The sequence below is a fragment of the Styela clava genome, chromosome 6 (genome assembly GCF_964204865.1).
Source record: "Styela clava chromosome 6, kaStyClav1.hap1.2, whole genome shotgun sequence".
Classification (NCBI taxonomy): Eukaryota; Metazoa; Chordata; class Ascidiacea; order Stolidobranchia; family Styelidae; genus Styela; species Styela clava.
This window is the reverse complement of record NC_135255.1, coordinates 11108677-11134724: the sequence shown is the minus strand read 5'-3', so window position 1 is coordinate 11134724 and position 26048 is coordinate 11108677. Positions and strand designations below refer to the sequence as shown.

General features: G+C 33.9%; 5 protein-coding genes across 11 annotated transcripts; 2 read left to right on the top strand and 3 right to left on the bottom strand.

Annotated features, from left to right (window-relative positions):
- Nucleotides 1–62: 62 nt before the first annotated feature.
- LOC120331051 (uncharacterized) lies at nucleotides 63–2652 on the bottom strand. The gene is made up of 3 exons (XM_039398073.2): nucleotides 2460–2652; nucleotides 1854–2025; nucleotides 63–1109 (listed from the first exon to the last, which is right to left on the bottom strand). The coding sequence occupies exons 1-3, from the start codon at nucleotides 2555–2557 to the stop codon at nucleotides 1038–1040; spliced, it is 342 nt and encodes a 113-aa protein (XP_039254007.2). The 5' UTR covers nucleotides 2558–2652; the 3' UTR covers nucleotides 63–1037.
- Nucleotides 2653–3901: 1249 nt separating this feature from the next.
- On the bottom strand, nucleotides 3902–13218 carry LOC120330984 (deformed epidermal autoregulatory factor 1 homolog). 6 transcript variants are annotated; one of them, XM_078113991.1, is made up of 13 exons: nucleotides 13064–13218; nucleotides 12510–12636; nucleotides 11995–12074; nucleotides 11608–11678; nucleotides 11451–11533; nucleotides 10478–10618; nucleotides 8925–9130; nucleotides 7771–7942; nucleotides 6778–6890; nucleotides 5988–6161; nucleotides 5481–5529; nucleotides 4933–5075; nucleotides 3902–4374 (listed from the first exon to the last, which is right to left on the bottom strand). In XM_078113991.1, the coding sequence occupies exons 1-13, from the start codon at nucleotides 13160–13162 to the stop codon at nucleotides 4288–4290; spliced, it is 1545 nt and encodes a 514-aa protein (XP_077970117.1). In that variant the 5' UTR covers nucleotides 13163–13218; the 3' UTR covers nucleotides 3902–4287. The 6 variants fall into 6 exon arrangements, with proteins under 6 accessions (XP_077970117.1, XP_077970113.1, XP_077970114.1 ...); XM_078113987.1 differs by lacking the exon at nucleotides 13064–13218 and adding an exon at nucleotides 12832–13046; XM_078113988.1 differs by lacking the exon at nucleotides 13064–13218 and adding an exon at nucleotides 12832–13046 and having other exon boundaries at nucleotides 4933–5072.
- Nucleotides 13219–14203: 985 nt separating this feature from the next.
- LOC120330986 (V-type proton ATPase subunit C 2-like) lies at nucleotides 14204–17287 on the top strand. Its single transcript, XM_039397991.2, has 10 exons — nucleotides 14204–14483; nucleotides 14694–14779; nucleotides 15243–15429; nucleotides 15503–15601; nucleotides 15680–15748; nucleotides 16058–16150; nucleotides 16226–16319; nucleotides 16415–16512; nucleotides 16590–16719; nucleotides 16899–17287. The coding sequence occupies exons 1-10, from the start codon at nucleotides 14278–14280 to the stop codon at nucleotides 16998–17000; spliced, it is 1164 nt and encodes a 387-aa protein (XP_039253925.1). The 5' UTR covers nucleotides 14204–14277; the 3' UTR covers nucleotides 17001–17287.
- LOC120330987 (proteasome subunit alpha type-1-like) lies at nucleotides 17012–22194 on the bottom strand. The gene is made up of 7 exons (XM_039397992.2): nucleotides 22036–22194; nucleotides 19197–19343; nucleotides 18649–18841; nucleotides 18064–18134; nucleotides 17810–17939; nucleotides 17511–17737; nucleotides 17012–17422 (listed from the first exon to the last, which is right to left on the bottom strand). The coding sequence occupies exons 1-7, from the start codon at nucleotides 22036–22038 to the stop codon at nucleotides 17348–17350; spliced, it is 846 nt and encodes a 281-aa protein (XP_039253926.1). The 5' UTR covers nucleotides 22039–22194; the 3' UTR covers nucleotides 17012–17347.
- A 100-nt stretch (nucleotides 22195–22294) lies between these two features.
- Nucleotides 22295–25483, top strand: LOC120330884 (mitochondrial inner membrane protein Mpv17-like). 2 transcript variants are annotated; one of them, XM_039397860.2, is made up of 6 exons: nucleotides 22295–22589; nucleotides 22986–23095; nucleotides 23292–23369; nucleotides 23439–23567; nucleotides 23637–23689; nucleotides 23767–25483. In XM_039397860.2, exons 1-6 carry the CDS (start codon nucleotides 22502–22504, stop codon nucleotides 23864–23866), a joined length of 558 nt encoding a protein of 185 aa, XP_039253794.2. In that variant the 5' UTR covers nucleotides 22295–22501; the 3' UTR covers nucleotides 23867–25483. The 2 variants fall into 2 exon arrangements, with proteins under 2 accessions (XP_039253794.2, XP_077969692.1); XM_078113566.1 differs by having other exon boundaries at nucleotides 22432–22589; nucleotides 22906–23095.
- Nucleotides 25484–26048: the final 565 nt, after the last annotated feature.

The following is a 26048-nucleotide window of genomic DNA, read 5'->3' as shown; positions in this document are numbered from 1 at the left end:
AAAAACACCGCAATTCGATAGCAAGTCCTTGAGGGTGTAGTGTAGGGGTCAGATCCAATGCTCTGTAATATGGTTCTGTTTACTTCGGTCTCGAACGTTTGCAGCGCCGATTTAAACTTATATTTAACTGGCGAAATGACTTTCACGACAAATCGCAAAACTTCATCTCAGAAGTTGATAAAGTAACATTATATTGTAAAAATGGATATACAATGTAACAGCATGACAGAAAAGAGAATAAGTATAAATAATTAACAATTCGACACTTAATCAAATACTGTTACGAAAAAATTAAACTTTTAAAATGTGTTTAAATAAACAGATTCGAATACAATTATCACGGACCACAATTCTTCCCCAAATATAAAGAATGTATTATCGATTACAATAAAACTCAATCATTGACAAGTTATTTATAATGTTTCATTCGTATGAATATGGAAATTCACGCAGAAAGATGTCATCGGTTCATTCAATTATTTTATAGTATATGGCGTAAAAAAAGCTAAATCTTCTGTGCTATCGTTCATTTTCTGGCATCACCATTTGTATCGTAAAACAAGATTTTATTTATATTTTCAATTCTTATTTCCAAAGATAGTTTCTGCTGTCGTGTTAACGATGAGATTAAGTAAATAGACAGCAGCATCGAAAAATGAGGTAAATTCATACATTGTTATAAGAATAATATTTCATAAATGTAAATCACTGTAATGATGAAACTGAAACAATCCAATTTCAACTTAATTACTAACTATGGTTAGTTTAGTCGCATATCAGATATTGCAAGAAACATGGGGTGCGCAATAAAAATGTAAACAATGTCAAACCAGATGTACATTTCGTACGTCTAAGTGGGTACGTCTATTTGCACTCGGGATTTCATCAGACAAACTGTGTGTAAATGTGGAATGAGAAAAACTTGAGTATAATGATTATAGTGCAGAGAAAAAAATTGAACAAAAAAGAAAAATTAAACAGACGAAGAAACATTTTTGTCATCCTGATTGTAAAGCGTAGGTATCGTGATGTCGATTTTATGATGCCAACTCCCTGTTCTGGAGCTTTGATTTGTTAACTGCGTTTTCATTTACTTCATGAACTTTTACCTGGAAAATATAATGAGTTGATGAAGATATGAAAGTCAGTGAATTGTTTTGATTGTTGTCAATGTTGTTGATATGAAAATACATATAATCATATCTATCTTTGGATCGAAAAATTGGATCTAAATAGACGAGCATTGAGCGTGCACGCATAGGTCATAACCTGGCCGGGCAGATATCGCACTCGATAAGTCATGGTCGCCAAGAATGCACTTAGTTACTTATACTATGGAATTAACTAGGTAAAATTAAAATACCATTTTAAGACTGGATATGGAGAAAATGTGTATGCGCAAAAAAGACAAATAAAATAAAAACTGAGCAGAGTAGGCCTATATTAAATACACACGGTAGGCTACTATATTCATCACACAACATGAAATGAAAATTTATTTTAGTCACCCAGCGGTTCTCACGTGGTAAATAGTTGGATGAAACATAAGAAACATAAAGAATAGACAAACAGTGTCCGTTACTACATGAAAATGATGAGCAACTTGGGTGATCATAATGCTTAACGGTTAACTAGAGGCTACTTTTCAAGTATTAAGAATAAGAGATGAATGCGAATGGAAATAAATTTAATTTATTACAAGAGCAAAACACGGGTGACATTTGGACGAAATATATTGAATAAATAGATAAATAAGAATGGGCCATAAACAGGGCATGTCACATGTATCTCAGTGTCATTAATACTCAAAAGACTGGCAACATTGGGTAAATCCCAGTGCTCCAAATACTTACATTACAAATTCGCGGTTGTGTGGGTGGTAAAATAGGCCTGAAGCTATCCACAACGTTGTCAGCTAAAACTTGGTCCTGCCCTCCTGTTACTCTGACTTTCTTCCAACAATATAGCATGAATAATCCAGCAGATACAAGAGCGAGAGGCACTAGCACCCACGGTAAGATTTTGCTGAAGTACAATGATATATAAATTAAATTATATATGTTATATACCAAGTCAAATATTTGGCGCTCGGGAAGTATTCCTAACAAGATGACGCACAACCTGAAACCCATGACCTGGTACATATATATCTTTAGGTTGTGCGCCATCTTGGTACGAATACTTTGGGAGCACCAAATATTTAATATAGACGCCCTCCCATTGGTGGTTATAGGATTCGTAATGTACTAACTGCAGTACAAATACAGCCTGTTTTAATTCTTAGCAAACTCCATTTAGACTGCTCTTTATTTTCCACAAATCCTTGAAAAAAAAAAAAAATTAAAATCTCAAACAAGACTCAATACTATTACAAAAGGATAACGTAGTTAATCTGTATTTGTTGCACCCAGCTTATAATCTGCGGGAAAGCAAACCGTATATTATTATCCTTTACTTACTGGACATCTTCCTCGACGTGTAGTTCATCGTGCTTATCGCACACCAAACATTCTGTTACCTCCAAGTGCAAATCATCAGTAGGTACAGTAGTTTCCATAATGTTTACCAAGGCAATATTCTAGATTACTAACTTTCAAATTAAACTATTTATTCTATTTGCGAGTGAATATCTCATGATCTGTAGTGTAATAAAATAGCGTAAATCACTTAGGTTTCGCTATGAAAATGAATGAACTTTACCATCACTGCTAAAGATGGTATATCTAAACATACGTTTACAATAATAAACTTACACTGCTGACTTTGATTATTCGTCCGTCCATCGTATTCTACAGACAATTAATTTCTCTTTTGCGTTTTTCTTTCACACTATTGTGGACGATCAATTATTTCCCTGGCCCTATGGGGATTCCACAAAAAATCGAACTTTCATTTCGAAGCGTTATCAACTTGGTCTTTTACGTGACTGAATGCAATTAATGTTGGATACAATACTTTTATTTATTTTATAACTTGGTGTGCATTACCTATAGCATGAATGAATATAATCTCTTTTGAAATCAAAACTAATCTACGTTCAATCAGTTCCGTATACCCAAATATTCAATAATTAAACATAATAATGAAGAATCAGTAAAAGTAAAGTATATATGTTTTTTAAATATATTAATATATATACGTTCATAAAATATTACTGGCAAAAAAACTAGAGCTGCGTAGCAGTTGACTTTCATCGAATTTAAAAGATAGCGTTGTATAACATTTGCCTGTTTCAAGCCTGCCCATCTGCACAAAGGCATAAAAATAATTGGATCTTTGACTAATCTAATGAAAATCAGTTCATAATACGATGTATTAATTATTTTGAAGTTGATTACCTTGTTTGCGCAACCAACGTTAGCTTGTTTCAATCACGGGACATACGGAATTGTTTCCGGCATCCAGATATCTCCTGTGTATCTAAACTAAAGCCTGGCGGGACAATCAACATACATTCATGGGACGTCTTAGGTGAAACGAATGTTGATTATTATTGAATATTGAAATATTATCTGATTCAGTCGATAAAGTTTTGATTTAGGGTCTATAGAAGGTTTAAAAACCCCTCATCCTATTGTAGGCGTCGATAAGATCGACAGACTTCCTATGCTTGCAGACCATAGTCTGCGAAATTCGCGAATTGAGCTTTTTCGTCGGAAAAGAAGAAATATATTTGGTTTTAGAATTAAAGTCAAATGTATTTTCGAAGTGAACTTTTCAGAAAAAGCACTGAGAGATTACTTATGGAAATAGTATTCCACGCTTAGGAAAACAGAGGGCTCATGTACATATACAATGCACAATTCTTACCGGATTTGCTATTGGGCTAACATTGCAAAGCCACTCATATTATTCCAACATCCAACTAAATAATACTAAACAACAACAACAACACACAATCTTTATCTGCAAAGTGTAATGCAATTTATTAAAACATGATTGAGATGAGAATCCAGATATAACAAATTAAGATTACAGCAAATATAACAAAGCCTTTGGTATCTATTACTGGGATTCGTACATGACTATTTCTATAAGAAAAAAACGTCACTTCATTACAAATGGCTAATTGAATGCTAAGCTGATTGTAACTATTCATCGAGGGAAAAGTTATTGTATAATATTATTGTGATGAAACTTGTCTTTTAAAAATAAATTCGTTGTTTTTGCACAAAAATTCAGTTTTTGATTGAACATAGAGTCATTTGAGTGATTGAAATTTTAGCACATTCTGGAGTCGACTCAACACTCCCTTGACTTTCATTGTACCAAGATAACATTATTTATTCACATCTGTATCTCAGTGTTAGTGCTGCTATTCGAATCTTGATTTGCAAGGCTTCTGCATACATCTCTGTGTCCCCGGTTCCAATCCTGAAACAGTTAAATATAATATGCTAACTAGGGCTTGTTTTTTACCTTTCCGCCAACTGTCGAGGTATTTTTGAATAAAATACCGTATACTTTCGCCTTACTATCTGTTATTTGTAGCTCATTGTTAGCTAGTTATTTTTCAGGTTGGGTAGGAGACTTGACAAATTTTAATAAGGGGCCACACTAGTTTGAGAACCAGTGTTTTAGAGTAATAATTGTTGTGAACGACGGGGGCCATCAGTCCAAGAGAGAGTAAGTTGCTTTTTAAAGTTGGTCATGAGTCCATGACAATAAAAGCGATTCAACCAACTAACAATGATTCCATTGGAGAGGGTGACTCAAAAACATACTCTTGTTATCCTCGACAATCTGGTATTGGGATTCAAATTTACACCATTCAAATTATCAGTGAACCTTCTCCAACAAACATTTAGTTTTTAAAATACTTGGATTTAATCTATTCTATAGTTTAGTCGTATGTTCAAGTAACAGCAATATGTCAATGTTCTCGATAGCAGCATAAGATTGTTTGAAAAATCATTATGACCCCTGACCCACCATTTCTTGACATTCCGTAGAACAGTATGTTGCTTTTCTACATCCAGTGCATTCACTATTTGCTGGATTCCCACAGGCCCCACATATTTCAGGTACTTCGTCATCTTCTTCTTCATGGATATCTTCACAAAATTTTTTTTCTGCTTGAAAAATGAAAGAGGACATAATGGAAATCTATCGGGCTGTCACATGGTAATTTTCTGTAAAAAGCATACAACATGGCCCCTTCCACTATACAATACACTTTAGATTTATAATTTGCAGATCAACCTTCGTCGAATAAATTAAAGTGAATCAAATAACTAGGTCTCAACATTTACACAAACTCCAAAATTTAACATCTCAAAAATGTAAGTTTGATTTTTTAGTTTGGACGTGTCTCACATTTTCAACATTTTGATAATAAAGAGAAATATTAGGGCTTAAAGTACTCAACATTTGTTCATATAAAGACCAATAATGTTAATACCAACTTATTGACATATGCCTGATGCATAATTAAATATTCAAAATTTGACCTATATATAAAAAAAAGTTAATAAACCTACCATCCAAGGTCTTCACAAGATGGGATGTGGAGTGATTCGGAACATAATGCTGAAAGAAAACAGAAATTAGATAAAAAAAAATTAATAGTTGTATGTTGATAATAAATAAAATTTGACAAAATAATGGATTAAGTGTATCCCAAAATTATCTGGAAGATGTGATTCAAATTTTTTTAAGAATCTGCATTGAGCTCAGTTAAAAGTAAAGAGATCCACTGAAACGATCGGAGTGAACAAGGGTGGTCAGGACACACTTTTTAACTGTAAGTACAGACATAGCGCTTCCTATCATCAAATAACACTGTCACAATCATCAGGTTTGCCAAGTCTTGCATATTCTCTTAAGGTATATTTAAAAAAAAAAATTAATCGATATCATTATTGCAACTGCTAAAAAATAAAACATCTAATTATTGCAAACCACCATAATATCTTCACTAGCTTGAAAATAAGAGGCAAAAAAAATAGCATCAATAAGGATTCAATCCTAATTTATATAAAACTTATACTAACATTCTGATCTGTGAGAACAATGTACATTTCTTTTAGAATCTTATCTCTCCTATCTTCTGATTCTTTCTTAGCATTAAAAATACTTTGCTGCAATTGTTCAAACTTTTCCATCATGGATTCGGCTTTTTTCTCCAGTTTTGACCAAATCTTTCTGTCTTTTTGTTCATTCTGTGATGAAAGCACAGACTAGTGAAGGTAAAAAGCTTAAATGACTACATTCATTTTGACAGATTAAAGATTTCAAATTTTTAATTGAATTGCACTTTGTTATTCAGAAATAGTATACAAACAGTGAAATAGATTCATAATATCATAATTTAAATTTATTATAATTCACAGAAACAATAGGTGCCATTATTTTACGCAAAAGATATTTTGAAGACTATCACACTATTGGAATAGAGTAAATGTTTTTTGCATAAAATTATCAAAAACGAAATCGGGGCTCACGAAGTATGCGAACCAAGATGGCGGACATCGGAATGTAATATGTGTACTAGGTTAGAGTTAGGCCATAATTTTAGGTATACGGGAGGCTCTTGGCTAGTTTTCGAACTGATAATAGGACTAAAATAAGGAAAATTGGAAAAAAATTATCGCCTAACCCTAACCTGTTACCCATGTTACGATCCGATGTCCGCCATCTTGGTTCGCATACTTCGGGAGCACCACGAAATCACATGGTAGCACTTAATAAGAAGCTAACTTATTTAATCAGGTATTTACACCACAGAAGATGAACACAACTAAGCTGACACATATTAAAATTTTGTCATATAGCAACCTCAGCTAGTGCTTGAAATAAACGCCTCGTTTCTTTCGTGAGAGGCAGATTTGTCGATTTCAAAACATCAACAATATCAGCTGGTAGTTGAGAAGGTAGATCTTTTTCATTTTCTGTAACACATATACAATACAAGTTGATAATAGAGTTGAAAAAGATGACTCAATTTTGCCCTTAGGTACATAATATAACCCATGCATTTTTAATCTTACTTGTATATAATCCCTGAAATAAAATAATCCAAATGAAATAAACATGTACCGGTAATTATTTTCCATGAATTATGCAGAATTTTCCCCTGCACAATTCTAAAACATAAAACTGAAGATTTGAGCTAATTTGGATAATAAGGATTTCATGCCGCTTATCAGATTCGATAGCTGAGTGAAATTGTATAAGTTGCGGTCATGCAACTTATGGCGCATAATAATAACCCACATGATTCAAACCTGTGCCTCCACACAGAGCCGGCGGTTTACACTTGTTTACACACATGCGGCCGACATTCATATTCCCCCATAAACAATCGCCACATTAAACCTCAAAATAGGGCGACCTCGCTACTGGTTTGGATAATGCTTAACAAAGAAATTTTCTTCTGTCAAAGCACTTTGGAATGTTCATCGCCAACATTTTTACGTTTCTCAGACATTTAAATGCCAAATCTTTAAAATAAAAATATTACAACTGACATTAGGCAAGTTCGGCAAGTAAACGACATACAACTAACATGAGTTTTTGTTTACGCTACTTACTACAAAACAATCGCAGTACAACAGCCATTGTTATGACATAAATGCATACACAGATAAAATATTTATGAGCAATTTTTGTTTTATGCAGTAAAAGTGGGGTCATTCGAGGGCCACGAAAACTCCGCGCATTTGCCGCGCAGTTTGACGACCACTGATTTAGAATATCAAGCTTGACTTTGAAAATGAACGCAAGAGTTCAGCAAACAGTTAACATAAGAAAAATAACAAACCAATTTACCAAAAGTTAGTCTTGGATTCGAAATCGCAAATGGTTGTGAAAATTGCTTTATTGGTGGTGCAGTACTCGGTCGAAAACTATCATGCTCCACAGACAAAGATCCAGTAGACAATGATGCAGTTGCACTACGTTTTCTTCGAATTTTTGGAGTGTAGTAAAGTACAGGCCCTGTCTGGAATAAAAGAGGAAGGTGATAAAGTAGATGTATAACAAATAGGAGGACCAATAGTTAAAAAATTTATAAAAAAAAAATGCAAAACATGATATAAAAAAAAACATAAAAGAGTCCCTGATCGATAAGTATGAATGGAATGTAAACAAAATTAACATTTCAATAAACTAACTCACAGTATATCTGACAAAGTCTTAACTAGCATAAAAAGCAAAATTACATGTCAATCGATATCAGAATATTTACGAATACCTACCGAATAAAATAAGTACTACATGATCATATTGCTTTATATAATGTACTCTTGCCATCAAAATGAGCAGATTTGAAAATGAAAGATTCTTTAACATTACTAAATTATTATATAGGTATTCCGCAAAAACATTGTCAATGTTAGTATTGAATTTACCTAATAACCAAGCATGAATGGTGCTTTTAATGAAAATACTAAAAAATAGTTTTTTATCAATTTCTCAATCAAGCACAATCTAAACCAGTGGTTCTCGAACGCCTCACGAGGGGGGTGTAGACAAGTTTCGAGGGGGGCGTGAAGCAAATTAACAAGAAAATATTTGTTAGGTTTGATCTTGTCCGTTTTGTTTTGGGTAGTTACATTTAAAAAAATTTTCCTTTATTTCATTATTTACATTCCATCCAGTATTTTCAACTTTTTATTTTCGAATAAAACATATATTCGCCTTACTATCTGTTATTTGTAAGTATATTGAGAGATAGTTATTTTTGAAATTGGGTGCAAGACTTGACAAATTCTAAAAAGGGGGCGCGCCGCAGCTTAAAAAGTTGGAGAACCACTCTTCTATATGAATATTACAAACATCTTTTCAAATCAATCCGGAATGTGAACAAATGAATCCATTCATTGTATTCAAATAGCAATAGACAAAGCAGAATTTGATCGATCATACAACACAATTTAAACATGTATAAAGTACCATTAGTGAAGAAAAAAAACGAAACATACCAATGATGGATCTTCACTGCAAATACCGCAAGTACATGTTGCTGCATGAGGCCGAAGATATCCACGATTAACTAAATTCAGAAGAGATCTTCCTCCATATCTCAAACTTCTTTTCCAATCTTTAGACATTTCCAAACCACTGAATATTTCAAACTCAGATGGGGTGTACCATTCATCGGCAAATTTTATACATTTTCCTTTCCTCCCTAAAATATTATACGATATACAATGAAATTAAGAACAAAATAATCGTAGATTCAAATCAAAATCATGAAAAGAGATGATCTATAGCAGGGTTTCCCAAACTCGAATGTAAATAGGTATCCTTTGGGCAAATCATAGATAGCTCGTGTACCCCCAAAATTGCCTTGCCTGTTGCCATTGGACAAATAAATCATGCGACTGTGAATGTAGACTCGGTAGCTAATGTAGTTGTAGTTACAGCTTCTACTGTGGTGAAAATGCGTCTTCTCAAATATTTTAAGACAGATTGGTAGTTATAGATAGAAGATCCTTGTAAGATTCAATGTAACCCTGTGCGAACATAACTTGTCTATAGTTCATTTTATATAAATTCTATAGCCCACATTCATTATTAGAATGTCAAAGAATTAAAAAAAAAACACTTTTGACTGCCATAGGTACAAATATATAGATGAACGATGGGCAATTCTACACAAGATATGTGATACCAAGCAGGTAGAAAGTTGTTCACACAACAACACAGTTCAAATCGTTCTGATTAAAATCGGGAATGCGTTCAAAATTGGATATACATGTTAACCTGCATTTCATAGGTAATGTTTTAATAACAAGATAGCAATATATTATGGACAAAGCATTAAAAATCGCAAAACAAATTTTTTTACCAACAATTCCCTGTAGTCTACAGCAGGGCTACTCAACTATTTTTACCGAAGGTTCGCATACAAAACTTCAAATATATTTGGGTCCGGACTTCCCAGAAATTATATTTCGGCATCTTTAAACACGCAATTCCTCGGGTCGACTAATGATAAGATTGTCAAGATTGTTCATTATGGCGTTATAGTTCTTTTCATATATATTTTTAAATCTATAAAAGTGATTTTCATAAAAGGAAACTTCAAAAGTGGGGCTAATGATCCAAAATAAAGAATTTTACGCGGTCCGAATCGAATACCCGAAAGGTCCGGATTCGGACCGCGGTCCGCCAGTTGAGTAGCCCTGGTCTACAGTACCCATAAAAATGTTCAGACTTTCGCTAAGAGAGATCCGCTGACATGCCGGCGCGAAACCGCTACGATTATTTTAAATTTTGTTTATGCCACCAGTCAAAATGTCGAAGTAAAAACGAATCCCACAGAAATTTTCGAAATAAATAAAAATAATATCTATCTAGCAACAACAACAATCACTGATAATTAGAAATCATAACAATCCATAGGTCGACTTCTGGTCCAATAACATTGAAAAGCTTGTCATTTTCAGAACTCAAATTAGCAATTAGAAAACCAAAGTTTGCAAAAGTATAGTGATTGAAATGGTAAACAAAATACACAACAAAATCGAACCTGATCCCAATTTATTTTTATACAGAAATGCATGGTTTCTTTTACATGTTATTGGAATTTCATTGGTAACTGTTAATTTTGAATACAGTTCAGTTTCTTTAGCATCTGTAAATGAAACTTCAGGTTGTGCAAGTGGATTTGCTGAAAAGAAAAATATGCAAATTAATTTTTATTTTAAATATGAAATGGGAACTATTATATGGATTAATCAAAGTACGCTTTGCTGAAAAGTAAAATATGCAAATTAATTTTTATTTTACATATGAAATAGAAACTGTTATATATATTAATCAAAGTATCCTAATACTGATCAAATACTAAGTTCATTGTTAAAACTACAAATATATTAGAGTTATGTAACCATTTAAAAAATGTATATACACACTACACAGTGATTTCACACAACTTTTGGTTATTGAGGACATTACCAAAAATTAGTTTTGAAAATAGGAGTCCAACTGGCAAAAAATTTCAGCCTTCCCCAAGAAAAATAGCCCCACGATAAGTGGCGAACATCTGTACTATTTCTATCTATCTTATCTTCTTGAAACTGAGTGATTTGAACAATAATAACTAATAAAATCATTAAAGCGTTCTTGTTTCAAGATTTCAAAATGAGGAAAAGTAAGATATAGAATATTTGGGACCTCCAGAAGTATGTGCACCAAGATGGCGCACAACCTGAACATAGTAGTTGTTCCAGGATATGGTTCAGGTTGTGCGCCATCTTGGTGCACATACTTTGGGAGCGCCAATATTTTTTCCAAAATTTGCAACTGTAACTGCTTCAGGTACATGAAAAATTAGAAGTATTAAAGAGAATTTGGTGTTACTTTGGTATTCGATCTCAGCAATTTTAGTTAGGGTTAGGAATCATGAAATATGTCATGACTCATGAGAATAACATTATGCGATTGAGATCACATTAAGCAAGTGAGATCGCAGACCTAAACGGCACCATGGAATTTCTTACAAATTTTTCTTTGTTTTGATTTGACATCTTCAATAACAGTGGATAAGTTTGATGAGGCGGTTGAAACATTAATTGATGGAGTTCTGCAAAAAGAGAATAAACTTGTTAATTCTGTGTGCTGCATATGATTTCACCATCCTAGGTAGCAACAACTTACATGAGTTCATTTGGTTGATCATTTGAAAAAGTTGGTAATTGTGCAGGAAAGCACTGGCTTTCATTTGTATTCTGAAATGAAAAAGATTCATTTTTTATAAAAGAATTATATTGCAATTTGCAATGGCCTTTGTTTGTTTGAACTTTTTATCCTTTGTTGCTGCTACAAATGTTAAATTAGTTTTCATTCACATAATGAAATTTAACTGCTAAAAATTTATCAACAAGAACATTCCTTCATTCAGCTGTTTCCTTGGCAGAATTCACCGGAAGACTGAAAAAGTCTTTTATGACCCCTTTTAAATAATAGAATAAGTGTATCATATTTGTATGAAATATTCGAGTACTGATATACATACAATCCTTCAATATGACTCATGATATTCACCAAAGGTTCATTCTCATCTTGAATAGTACTCTTGACTGTGTTCAAAGTTGTTATTGTTGGTTCTGCAGATTCTTGTTCGCCTATACAAATGCAGGAATGAGTGAAAATTATTCACAGTGTTTGATAAAGCTGGGTATTTTCAAAGACCTGATGATTTCAGAATCGAATCAAATATTTTGGAAGATATTTAAAGCAATACAATGATGTAATTGCATGTGACTTTTTTTATCACACAGTCAGTTTGCAAGCTTTCACATACAATAGGAAACATGTTCCATTGATAAGTCAATAAGAAGAAAGTGTCACATTTAAGAGCTGCATAGATCAGTAATAAAAAATGAGGAATCCACCTTTGGCAGTCTAAAAAAACTAGATGGCGGCAATTCTCCACTACTTGGAAGATATTCAAAGTAATGCAATAATGTAACTGTATGGGACTTCAAATTTTCCTACTTTGCTAATCAAAACAGTTAATAAAACAGTAGCCTACCTGACATGTTAAAAATATAATATACCTGTGACATTTTCTTCAACATCTCCTCTATTTGATATTGTGAGGAAAACAGAATCATCAAAAGATTGTTGATCAGATTTCACTGCAACATTTGAATTCAACTGATATTCTGATTCAGTTTGTAATTCCTAAATTATAAGATTGTCATGTTTAAGTATGTCCATGTCTGCATGTACAGATTTCAACTACAGGTTACTACAAACTAGGGTGAGTGAATCTTTATTGGTTCATTCCAAACAAAATATTTTTCAAAGGCCTTGCTGTCTCGAGTAGTGTATTCCCAACTCTTATTCCAAGCACGTCATCATTCCAGACCTACTCACAGACTTAGGAAGTAGTTTCCCAATATTACTCCAAACAAGACTTGGACAAGTTACCCAACAACTGAACAAGGAGAAGCCTATCCATCTATTTCTGTATTGCCTACATGCTGACATGTAGAAACGGTTTGTTGCAATCCTTTATTTGCAGAATGGCTGGGCAGGTTCAGACAGTGTTAATTGTTATTCACAAACACCAAAACTAAAAGCGGAAATTAGAAAAGCTGTGACTTACTTCATGCACAGTAATTTCAACTCCGGATCCATTGCAACTCTGCGATTTCTCCTCAGCTGATTCGCCACTTATCGGCAAAGAGCGCGCCTGCTCGGACATTTTCTTTGAGTTTCGGAGTGAAACAAAAGCACACGCGTCACGTGGTGAGCTCGCTTAAATTATTATCAGCTGATGAAGATTTTGTTACGTCATAATCACAAATTATTTTGGGGGTTTTCAAAGTTAAAATTATATTAGACGTATGCACTGAAAGTACCCATAAAAAAAAAAAGAAGATAGGACGGGTAAAAGCTTTCTTGACAAATATGATGAGGTTTGAATCGTTTCATAACGGTGTCGTTTTACTTTTTTTTTTTATTTGTATGAAATATAATAAATGAAAAAAATGAAAAATGAATTCTGTAATTTTTTGTGCGACATGTTGCAAAAATATCAAGCTGTCTTTTATCGTGAGTCGTGACCTTTCACGAGATTTTATATGCATGAATGAATTTTTGATTGACGGTCTCGTGACCAAAAAATTTTCTATTGATGCCTTGTTCAGGATTGGCTTGCAGATCAATATATAGGTATAGTCGGTTGTTTGGGTTTTTGTTGCAAATGCCAGTATGCTGAGATGGTTAGGTATATGGCAGGGTATCATTGCTTTATCAGATTTATTCTGAACGTCGCGAGCTAATGATTTAGAAAATCATTTCTGCATTTATTATAGATACGCGGCTTTTCGGCGCGGCGGTGTGGCTCAACGGGCTAAGCGTTAGGAATACGCTCGCCACCGCACCTCTAACTACTCTGCGTGGGTTCGCAGGTTCGAATCCCATGCAGGGATGGTTATGTGCGAGAGGATTGCTGGACTCCTCGCCGTCGTTGGGTGGTTCACGTAACCACTGGTCGGTTACGGCTTCCTCCACCACCAAGTCCATGCTTCCGAAAACAAACAATACAGTAAAACTAATCCCATACCCGACTTGGAATGGTAACCGGACGAGAGGCCGTGGTTCGCCATATGGATAAGCCGTCTTATCGGCTTTCCTCTCCCCCGGGATAAATATGTAAAATCCTATCCTATCCTACTGACTGCATGTTAGCTAAGACAGTACAGGACGCAGGAATCAGGAAATGCGTTTTTTGATTCATCCAGTCATCCATATTTTTCTATATTCAGGTATACTTTTTGTAAAGATCAATACCATAAACTTTAAAACTAATCAAATATGGAAGAATTTTGGTTAATTAGTGCACCAGGTGACAGAACTCCTCGTGAAACGTTTGAAAAGTTGGTAAATGCAACAATTCGAAACACATCTTTGCCATTGGCTCAAAACTACAAATTCAACATTCCTGAATTGAAAGTGGGAACACTTGATTCATTAATCGGACTCTCTGATGAACTAGGAAAACTAGATTCCTACTCTGAATTGTGAGTATTGTTACATCTTGTATCATTACCATTGGCAAAATATATTTTCTTCTCCTCAATAGGTTAGGTTTCAAGTTCTCAAATTCTTTACATCGAAATATAAAATATCATCATACCTTCCGGCATTTAAATACTGATGAATACATTTATGTATTAATTTTGAGTATATTTTTTCGAATAAAATAAAAGCAATAAATGTTACATTGACAGAGTGGCAAAGAAAGTTGCTGGATACATGGGTGATGTTCTGGAGGGACAGCGCGATAAACTTGGCAGTAACCTCATTGTGAATGGAAGTATGTTCAAGAATATTTTTGTTGATATAGACCTATTTAGTTGTTCTGTTTGGTATGTACTGTAAAACAAAGCTCTATTGTCTGCCATGAATACTATTCCATGGAACATGGTTGCTGTTTTCTTATTCAAGGTCTTTTTGATGAATGTCATATTGGAAAAAGTAGGCCAATAGGCAGTAAAACTCATATTATATAATATCTCAAACTTTTTGTTGCCGATATTTTAGAAAACAGTGACTTACATATTTTTCATGATTTATTTGAGATCTTTGGCTTGTCAACCTTTTAAAACAGTTCTATACAGTTGATATTTAAAATTCTTCGTATTGGTATTGAATAGATTGCTGTGAGGGGACAAATTATATATTATTTTAAGTCAGCGTTAAGTTCATACATTATAGTTCTGCATGCCAGGGTGAACATGAAACTAAAAACCTAAGCATTCCTACTTGTTATATTACAGAACCGCTTGCAGAGTTCCTGTGTCATTTCCAGTGGGATTTAGCAAAATATCCTGCAAAACAATCATTAAAAAATCTTGCTGATGTCATATCAAAAAATGTATCACAAGTAGAAACAGATTTGAAAACAAAATCTCAAGCTTATAATGCTATAAAAACCAATTTGCAAAGTTATGAAAGAAAAACGACGTGAGTATCAACTTATCTGATATGGGTTTGACGATGACATTCCTTATATTCCTAATGAATGTATCTATCTCAGGGGGAGTTTGCTGCTGAGAAATCTGAACGATCTTGTCAAAGAAGATGATTTTATTCTAGATTCTGAATATTTAGTAACAATTCTGGTAGCTATTCCAGTGTAAGTATTTTTTTAATTTTTGAAATGATTTTTTTCCATGAAAATCATGGCACTTAAATAATGTTTATCTTTTGGTAGTGCACTATACAAAGACTGGACAAGCTCGTATGAGACTTTGACCGATTATGTCGTGCCAAAATCCAGCAGGTATGTTATATGTATAAAGGCAACTTGTCTCGCATGTTACTATTGATAATGGAGTTGAAAATTTAGAATTTTAATAGTGATATTTGAAGACAGTTTTTCAAAAGTCCAAGATCATTAATTTAGGAAAATGTGCATAGACTCCATGAAAATCTGGTTTTCCCAAAGCTGGTATTCTGGAGTTCTTTTTTTTAATAGCCCTCAGTCGGTTGTAGATTTTTCTCTGCTTCACAGCCCTGCAGTCAACTATGCTCGTATCATACATTGTAATTACTATCTGATATATATTTGATTAAATATGACTTTTTTCAGGTTACTATACGAGGACAATGAATATGGTTTATGGAATGTGACATTATTTCGTAAAGTTTTGGATGATTTCAAACACAAATGCTCTAGAAATAAGTAAGTTAATATAAATTAAGATGATTCTCATCTATCTTTCCATTATGTAACCACCATGCAATACTATTATTGCAGATTTTTTGTTCGCGAGTTTCAATATAATCAACAAGATTTAAATGCAGACAGAGATCAGCTGAGTAAGCTTGAATCAGATAAAAAGAAAATGCTGGTAGGTTACGTTGTATAGTTGAATGTCGTTAAATTTAATATTATTGATGTTATGTTTAACATTTGCTTGAGTTTTGCTTCTTTTCATTATTGTAGGGACCTTTATTAAGATGGTTGAAGGTCAACTTTGGCGAAGTGTTCAGTGCATGGATTCATGTAAAAGCGCTGAGGGTGTTTGTTGAATCTGTTTTACGGTTGGTGTCATATTTTTGAATTTCTTATATCCATGTTCAATGATTCAATAATGTTAAATTTTTATTGTGAAATTCAGATATGGTCTTCCTGTCAATTTTCAAGCGGTAGTTCTTCAGCCACAGAAAAAGCAACAAAAGAAATTACGAGAGACTTTAAAAGATTTGTACAGAGACCTAGACAGCACAGGACTTTCAAATGTGACAGAGGTATGTATACCAAGGTGCATGCTTACTTCCAATATCCTACAATAATTTGAGAGATTTGGTCCCTTTGATTTTACAACCAATTATAGGAGTGGAAAGTGATATTCAACTGGTTTTTAATGTTGCACAAATCTGAGCCGATCTCAAGTTTTAACCCTTTCAAATGCACATTACTCTTTCAGGATGACCACACAGTTCATAGTCTCACTATGGGCACACAGGAATATTACCCGTATGTTTACTACAAGATAACTTTGGACTTCGTCGGCAAAGAACGGAAATAAACAAGACTGAATCCTATTTATTTTTTAATTTTATTGCAAAATCGTTTGTTTATATACATTCAAGAGACTGGAAATTATGCTTCTGCACATCATGTGAATCCGTGTTGTATGTTTTCGTACAATGAGTACAGTGCAATAAGATCTTCTCATAACCTATATATCTCTATCGTGTGCTCATGCCAACAAGTTTAGTTTTGAAACTATGCACAAAAGTGAGGCATAAGCTCTTGACTAAGCAGTTGGCATGGATTGATGTTGTTAAACACAATAAATAGTTATTCATGCAAGTTTGTAATGTGCCTTGAACTTTATAGGTCCTGATAATTATTCTTGGTTGGCAAAAGATTTCACATTTCCATAGGCTGCTCATCTTCTCTGTCTGGACGACCACTTACAGGCGGAACCATTCCAGAGAGTTCGCCCTGTGAAGGGAAAAATCCAATTAGATAGATATATATAGTAGTGGTCTCTTGAACACTTCAAACCTTCAGATAACATTTATCAACCAACCTGTCCAATCTCAGCCACATCTTGCATTGATTCCGCGGCTGCTGCTGGTTCTTTTGCTTCCTCTATATTTTTCAAAAATGGCTCAACCCCTTCATCATCGTAAACTGTTACTTCTTGTCCTTTACCAACAATGGCGACGGAACAGTTATTGATTGTTAATTCTTGTTCTGAAGGCAATGTTTCACGAAGTGCACGCAGGCCATGTGCAATCAATTCTTCTGCTGAGCCTTTAGATAAACGAATTCATTGAAAAAGTTGATTTTGATGTAAATGATAAGAAGCTAGTATACTATACTCACTTTCTGAAAATTTATCACAATTTCTTTCTAAATAAGTCCTTGCGCTTTGTGACCTTGATCCTATTGCCATTGCTTTACAGTTGTAAAAATTTGCAGAAGGGCAAGTTTGGTATATGTGAGGGCCTTTATCCTGTAAATGAAAATTCAAGCAATACGTCATAACTGCAGCTCAACATATTTAGGATTGGTTATTTTGGATAATTTCACCATCAGTCTATCTAAACCAATAATAATTGACAAAATAAATTTCTTACATCATAGCCAGCAACTAATATTCCAACCCCAACTGGTCTTCTTCCATATCGCTGAGTAGGTATTTGGGTTTCTTAATAATGATAATTAAGGAAGTGTACATGATAAATAGAATATTACAACACAATGATAATTTTCGCAACACCGTGAAGCTCAGCCAACAATCTTAAAGCCTATGAGTATGTTATATTATAAGCTGCCATAAATATCAAGCAAAATATTTCAAATTGACTAACGACTAGATTACAGAAAAGCTTTTCCCCAAAAGTTAAACGGAACTAAATAATTTTAGCTTGATAAAAAGTTAGACGTTAGTTAAAGTTAGAGAAAAGATGTTAGATGGGTTATTAATGAATATTGATAAGTTTTTTTTTATAAATGCAAAAAATGATAATAGCCATTAGCCAATCTTGTTCCGAATGTGCCATTTCTACGCAAAGCAAAATATGAGTGCTCTAATATGATTGTATTGTGTATCATTGTATTGTGAGTGTGACAACAAGATCATAATTGTAATTTAAGCTCTTTTCACTCCCAATTGAACTAAGCAAAAATCTTTTTTTTTCACTGATCTTGCAAAAGGATACTGTTACCAACAGTAGAAACCAGTCTAGAAACTGGTAATGGTCGCTCGAAAACAAATTCAGAATGGAGGCATTCTCTTCTCATGAAGTTTCCTAAAGATCTCCCATCTGCTGTGAGACCAGAAATTCCTATAACAACATGTGGAGCGATACGAATCAATTTTTTCTGATGTGCAGTCAAATCCGATTGAGCTCTCTGAAAAAAGTGGATAGCTGTTTAAGTTAAAGAGCAACTCGGCAGTCACAGTGACCATGAAAATAGTATATTCCCAGTAATATATTTTCAACTGTATAATTCAACTATGATCATAATCCACAATAGTTTTATGAACATTTTTTAGATTCAGATGTGCTAAGCGTTACAAATATATTCGCCATGACTTCTATCCTCCAAGCAGGTTCAAATTCTGTGGAAGATAGTTAACGCCCTGGGGTAGTTGATATCAATCATACTAAAATCTGTGAACTTTATCTATTATCCTATCTCCTGAAGAATACTACCGGTAATCGGTTTATTTCAATTTCATATTCTTTCACTTGAATCCCATTACCTTTAGTGCAACAATTACTGCATGTGTTTTTGACTTCAATCCCACCGTAGCAGATCCCTGTTTCACAGCTTCCATTGCATACTCAATCTGGTGTATACGTCCCTGTGGGCTCCAAACTGTCACATCATTGTCATATTGATTTCGAAACTAAAACAAAAAGATTTTGCATTGCGAGTTTGCAGTGTTTATGAAACAAAATAATAATATAGGTATAATATGTTATCACCGATAAGCAGGTATACGATACAACTGTAGTCTACAATGTAATGATGAATTTGGAAACTTGATGCTCATACGGCTGTACGAGAACATGTCAGCTTAAAATGCATGTGTGACTGGCATCAAAATGGCTTATTACTGTACAAGGCAATTTTTTATTCATTTTTAATAAAACATCAATATCAAACTACAAAGTCCGTAACTTATTTCATGAAAATTTTTATCGATATTATGAAGACTCCCTCAAAAATATCTTTATCACAGGTACATACCGTAAACGCAGGTAACTTCGGATGGTTTATAACTTCGGATGAAATTTTCAATCGTTTATATCTCGACTAAATTACGTCATATTCTGCTTCTGGCAGTTTCTATAGAGAGTCCTTATATATCTTAATCTCTTATCATATTCAGTCGCCTAATAGGATTTATTTTTTGACACAAAAAATCACCTTTTTGCCAAAAATTGACACCTCGCTTTTGAGCGGCTAAAATAGCGACTTCTATCGACGCTAACTTCACTAAAAGACCGTCAATCGCTAGAGGGCATACACAATGTACAAGGAAAATTACAGTGATCACGAGATGTCGTACGAGATTTAAGTAAAATATATTATTTTGATTTAAAAATTTCGTCAAAATATCGACGTTACGGTGCTTACGCTGAACGTGACGTCAACAACGTGATTCAATTTCGCTCCATTTAAGGCCGACGTCACATTGCGTAGCTCGTGCGTAACTCGCTGCGACATTTGAACGCCAGACTATGTGGCGCCACGTGTAGTTAAATATAAAGTGAAAACTCCTACCTGATCCTCGTCACCAAATCCTACAAAAACTTAATTATAGCCCCGGTCATATGCTGTTTATTTATTGTGAATCCGATTAATGCACATTAAATTTGTGTGTTAACATTTCGGCATTCTTCGACCGTGTAGATGTTGTTGATACGTAAGGCTGATGAACAGCCAGATACGCGTATCTATACTATCACAATGACAAGGTTTTACGATCGGCGATGATAATATATTAAGAGTAGAATGTTGCACAGGTGAGCATGAAACTCTGCACAGGTGCACACAGCAGGAGATTGGAGGTTTTTGGCGTTTTTATCCGTTTCATGTCTATCTGCCTGTGAATACATTATATCTGAATTATCAACACGGCCACAAGCTACACTGTTCCATATTGTTGTCCACTTCCATTTTTTTTACTTTTACTACCTACCGTAATTCATCATCCATTTTTCTATTTTATTATTTTCATTCGTTTCATTTTTGTTTTGTATTAAAAATTGTTTTCCATTTTTACTTTTACGACTTATTTTATTCGTCCGTTTTTTATTTTCATTTGTCCCATGTTGTCTCATTTTTGTTTCGTATTGAAACGATCATAATAGCAAGATATAGCACTTTCATGAAATTAAGAATAGTCAAGAGATAAATGGTTTAGTTTTGCGAAACGTCAGGAATAGGGCTGGGCAAAATTATTACATGCGTTGTATTTTGAAGCATTTAGCGGTAATAATTATGGCGCGACACTGTCAAAATCGTCGAGTAAAGTGCTGAGTTCGCAAATTCCGCAGATAAAATTGTGAATTAGTCGGTAACGGTTTTAGCTATAATAACCGTTGGGGTATTGTTTTGTTCAAAAAAAAAGTTAAAACTTGAGGGAAATAGTTATAATTAGTGTCCGACCCGCTATCAGGACCAAAAGCCTTATGCCAAGTATAAATGCATAACGGCCGATTTATTCAATCATTATTATAAATAAAAATTCAGTATTCGCACAATCGCGGGTGCAAAGCATAACAACATCAATCATCGTCTTAATAAATATCTCCATCTCGGCGACGATAATAATATCACCGTTCGCTTTAAACTCGAACGATTAATAGTATACAAACGGTGATAAGTAAGATCAAAGCCAACACGTAAGATTAAATCAGAACAAAATTAATTTGGGTTTTGAAATCAGTCCTTCTTGTCTTCAAGAGCTGTTGCCGATGTAAACACACGGGTACACCAGATATATAAAACTTTGATGTCCGCCGACCCGGAAGAATTAATAATAACAAAAACGGCCGTCATAGATGAACGTCAGTGTGCACCACGCAAAACGAATCACGGCGTCGTAAGTTCTACGCAGCGACGTTATCACGCGTCACTGATCACGCAGACATTTCTCTCTCACGACGAAGTGACGCAAAGCGAAAAGTGGCCATCCGAAGTTATAAACATTTGGAATACAGATCGGCAGGCAAATAAAGTCAATAATTTGAATGAAAAAAAGTATTGATTGATATGAAACCGAGTTTATCGCGAGGAGAAAGGCTTCAATGTATTATATTCCAAGTTTGGCTTCAATTGAACAATAAACGGCGGAGAAATTGTTCATAATATAGTGAAATCATCCGAAGTTACCTGCTTTTACGGTAATTAATCAAATATTTTGGTTAAAATGATTCAGTCAATTCAATTATTTGGAAAAGATTTGACACATAAATATAAATAGAGCATAGTTTCCAACTGCATTTACAGATGTCTGGATGTATTGCTATCAAAATGGCACTCGTGTTGTTACTACATAAATAGATCTTTAACTAATCTTAACAACTTACCATCTTTAGCAAATTTAAACAATTACTGGATTAACAGAACTAATCTAGCAGCATAAATCAATAAACGAAAACTAAGCAATATAGTAGCTACCGCTGATCTGGAACTCGTCGCATGAATGATGATTCATGAAATCTTGTATTGCTCAGCAGTTTTGCTCTCGGTGAACCGTAACGAAAATTTTGCAAAACCAGTTTCCAAAGATAATTAACAATAGTTTTATATGTATATATATATTTTTAGAAGACATTCAAAATTTATTAAAGTATTAATAACATAAATATAAAAAAAAAACAATATTCGTGAAACACGATGCGGAAGTAAAGTTTCTCATATTTCACTTCGTGTTCAGTCAGCGTTCGTCAGTGTTCGTCAAGAGGTTACGGGCAAAGTGACTTTGGTTACGGGTATCTTCCAAACAACGCTGCATCAGTGTGTGTAGTTTTGCAGTACGGTAGGTTGGGAAATATGAATACACTCACCGTCGACGTGTTATTAAAAGCCTATGGAGAACTTGTGGAACAACGACCTTTACTAACTCAAACAGGCACAGCAGGTAAACGTTTCCTTTTTTCAGTCTTTATATTGAAATAATGCTGAAAATAGAATAGACAGTTCAATTTACCGGTATTGGTTTATGAATGAAAAGTTCCCATCCAGCCATCCATTTCAACTTGTTCTCAGATGTGCATGATCCATATCTGCATAGTATTGCACCGCTGTATCCAGGTATCTGTGTATTGTCTGAATGAATTGAGATGTCATATTTTCATTATTGCATATTACTCATTTGATCTACTGATATTTTCTCTTTTGTTATTGGATATTCATTGTTGATCTTTTAAACACCTTGTTTCTTCTCATAACTTCAGTTGTGCCAGTGATGGAATTGCACTCAGCATGCAGGCATGAGAGTTGTATTTTTAAAGCTGCTTTACTTATCATATATAAGGTATCCTCACAACATTTGCTGATGTCATCTCACAAAAACTAGTTGAGCAAAAAAAAGGTTGTGACCTTCGACGAACAACCATCATGGCAGCATGTGCTTTAATGTATCTTGTAAGATTATTGTTATGTATTATTCAAAGTCGATTAACTTCATTATATGTCAAATTTCAATTTTTAAATCGTGCACATCTTAGTTTGCAAATTGAACTGAATCATGAGAATATTCATAATTAGTCATATTATATATTTAATATAAGTCACAGATATTTATGCTATTTCTTTATTGATTTAATTAAAATTTCTTCAGGGTCCTTTAGTTTCAATGTGGTATGTGTTTCTGAGTATGCGTGGATATTCAACAGGAGTCAATGTCTTTTTGGATCAGGTATACACTTTATATTATTATACATATGATATTTGAGTTCATAAATTAAACTGTTTTATCTTATTTTAGTTCATTATGTCTCCACCCCTCCTCTTCGGATTCCTTGTTTTGCAAACCATATTATTTGGTCAAGGAACGAAGGCTATGAAACATCGTATCAGACATGATTTACCTGATGTTTTGAAGATTAATTGGCTGGTAAATATACAATATCCATAGCTCATGAATTGTTTTTGTTTTGTGTAAATAAAAGGTTATATTTTTAAGATATGGATCCCAGCTCAAATAGTGAATTTTCAATTTGTTCCTTTCCAATACAGGTAAGATTTCATTTACTATTTTTATTACATGACTTGTTTTCATTTTTCAACTTACCAATTTTGTGTCCTATTCGCAGGATGTTGTATTCACAAAGTATTGCACTTTTTTGGAATTGTTACTTGTCATATAGGACTAACAACAAAACACGAATTCAACCTATGGAGAGCGTCATGTAGGCGAGACAAGGTTGAAGGGGGTGGATATTGTTATAATGTGGATGGAGGATTAAAAAATACATTGCTCCTGACTCAAATGTATTAAAAGGGGAAAAAATATTCGGAATAATAGAATTGTATTCATGGCAGAAGCAGATATTCCTATGAAGCAGTATTAAACCTCAGTCTAACACTTCTATAGTGCCAGTGTCATTGCTTAGTGTAATATGCTATATAGAACTAATATTGCAAGTGTATTTGGAGTATTCTGGTATGGTACCAGACATTTCTATGTTATTTTGGTGGGGTTGTGATTTTTATCTTTTAAACATTGCAGTGTAGATTTTCTTCAATTGTTATTGTAAGCAACTAAGTGCAATACTGCCTCGCAGATCTTTAAATTGTCTGATAACTTTTTTATGTAGCCTCTGATAACTTGTTTATGTAGCACACCTAAGTTTATTCTTCAACAAATCATTTTATGTTTAAATTTCATAAGGAAGCGTTTTATTTTATCGTTTAACTGCCAATTATTATTTTTTGCTTTCGTTGTAATATACATTGGTAAATTTCCATAAATTAATGTGATGGCCATACAAACCAGTGTTGCGTATCTAAAACAATTGACTCGTCTCAACAGAAACACTATTTGCTGTGTTGTAGATGTTACATTGGAAATATCTTATTAAAGTACCAAATTCGAAATAGTTATTTTTAGCACCGAATACCGATATAAAAGTTGTCAATACATGATTTGTTAATACATGATTAAGTTGGTTTAATGGAAGTTACAAATCTTAGTGTCAATATTACTCATATTTATCCATTCCAGTTTTGTTTTGAAATCCACTATGACTGACCACATTTTTGAAATTTTCTGCAACTCTGGAATTTGAATCAAGGCTCTGTGATGACCTGTGACTCGAGCTTCAGAGACTATTTTCTCCCAAATGCTTGTGCTTGCAGTATTTTATGTTCACACATTTGTACGAAACTATAAAATGCATATATTCCCGCCCCTTCGTTGGAAGGGGGCTAATCACAGAACTGAATAGGTCATGATTTTTTAGAATCTTTACAAAATAAGTAAACTGATGGCTTTTCAAAATAAATGTTTAGGATAAAGTGTTGCTTTCTGCAGCCCGTCCTACATTTACCCCATCTATTGATGTGTTTAATTTACCATGATTCTATAGAGATTAATTTGTCTGAATTGCTGATTTATAGTATGTCACAGGTGTCTAATTTACCATGATTCTATCGAGATTAATTTGTCTGAATTGCTGATTTATATTATGTTTTCATTAATCTTTCATGCAGTTGGTTTCCAGCATTGGTGTTCTAAGGCTTATTACAAAATTTTCAAATAAATATGCTTTGACATGCAAGACCACAATCCAAAAAATCGTGGCAAATATCAGTTCTTTCTTTAATCAATACACTCTGATACCCGTTCTGGCCTTTGTCTTTTTTATTTTGAATATATGTTTGTGTGTTGAACGTGGGCAAACTGGCGCATGTATTAAACCTTTATAAAGGTTTTGCCAGTTTTCCCAATCTTCTGTGTGTTCATTGCTTGTGTTTTTTGTATGATTCTTTTGCGGGAAAATCAAAATATACTTATACTTATTATACTCTGTCAACAATTTTGCACTAGTGGTGACCCTTTTGTGTGAGAAAAGCATGAAAATAGATACTTTTGGCTGCTAGCAATCTTGAATCGCATCTTGGGTTAATGAGACTGAGTCTACTCTTCAAAAGTAAGAAACTAAAGGAATAGTAAAAATATATCTGTCGTGGGAGAATATAACCTCGAACGTCGTTATAAGAGCTTCATTAGCGAAGTGTAACAACATCGCAAGACAGCAACGTGAAGATAAAATTAAACGGTTTGTCATTATCTTTGAACCCACGTACAATCGCACCTGCATACTTTTGCACCCATGAACAATTGGAAAGGATTATAACTCGCAATGACAATAAAAACGTAGCGACTCTCACTAAGAATAAGGGCTACTTAAAATTTGTAATCCGTCTTCTTTTCAAATATATTTATATTTGGCAATTAAAGTTTGTCTAATCGCGAACATGACTGTTATGAGGCGCATGCATATGCGTGAGAATGCCATGGGTACAAGAATTCGTGGATGCATATGTGCATGGGTGCAAATGAACATAGGTGAAAATGTACGTGGGTGCAAAT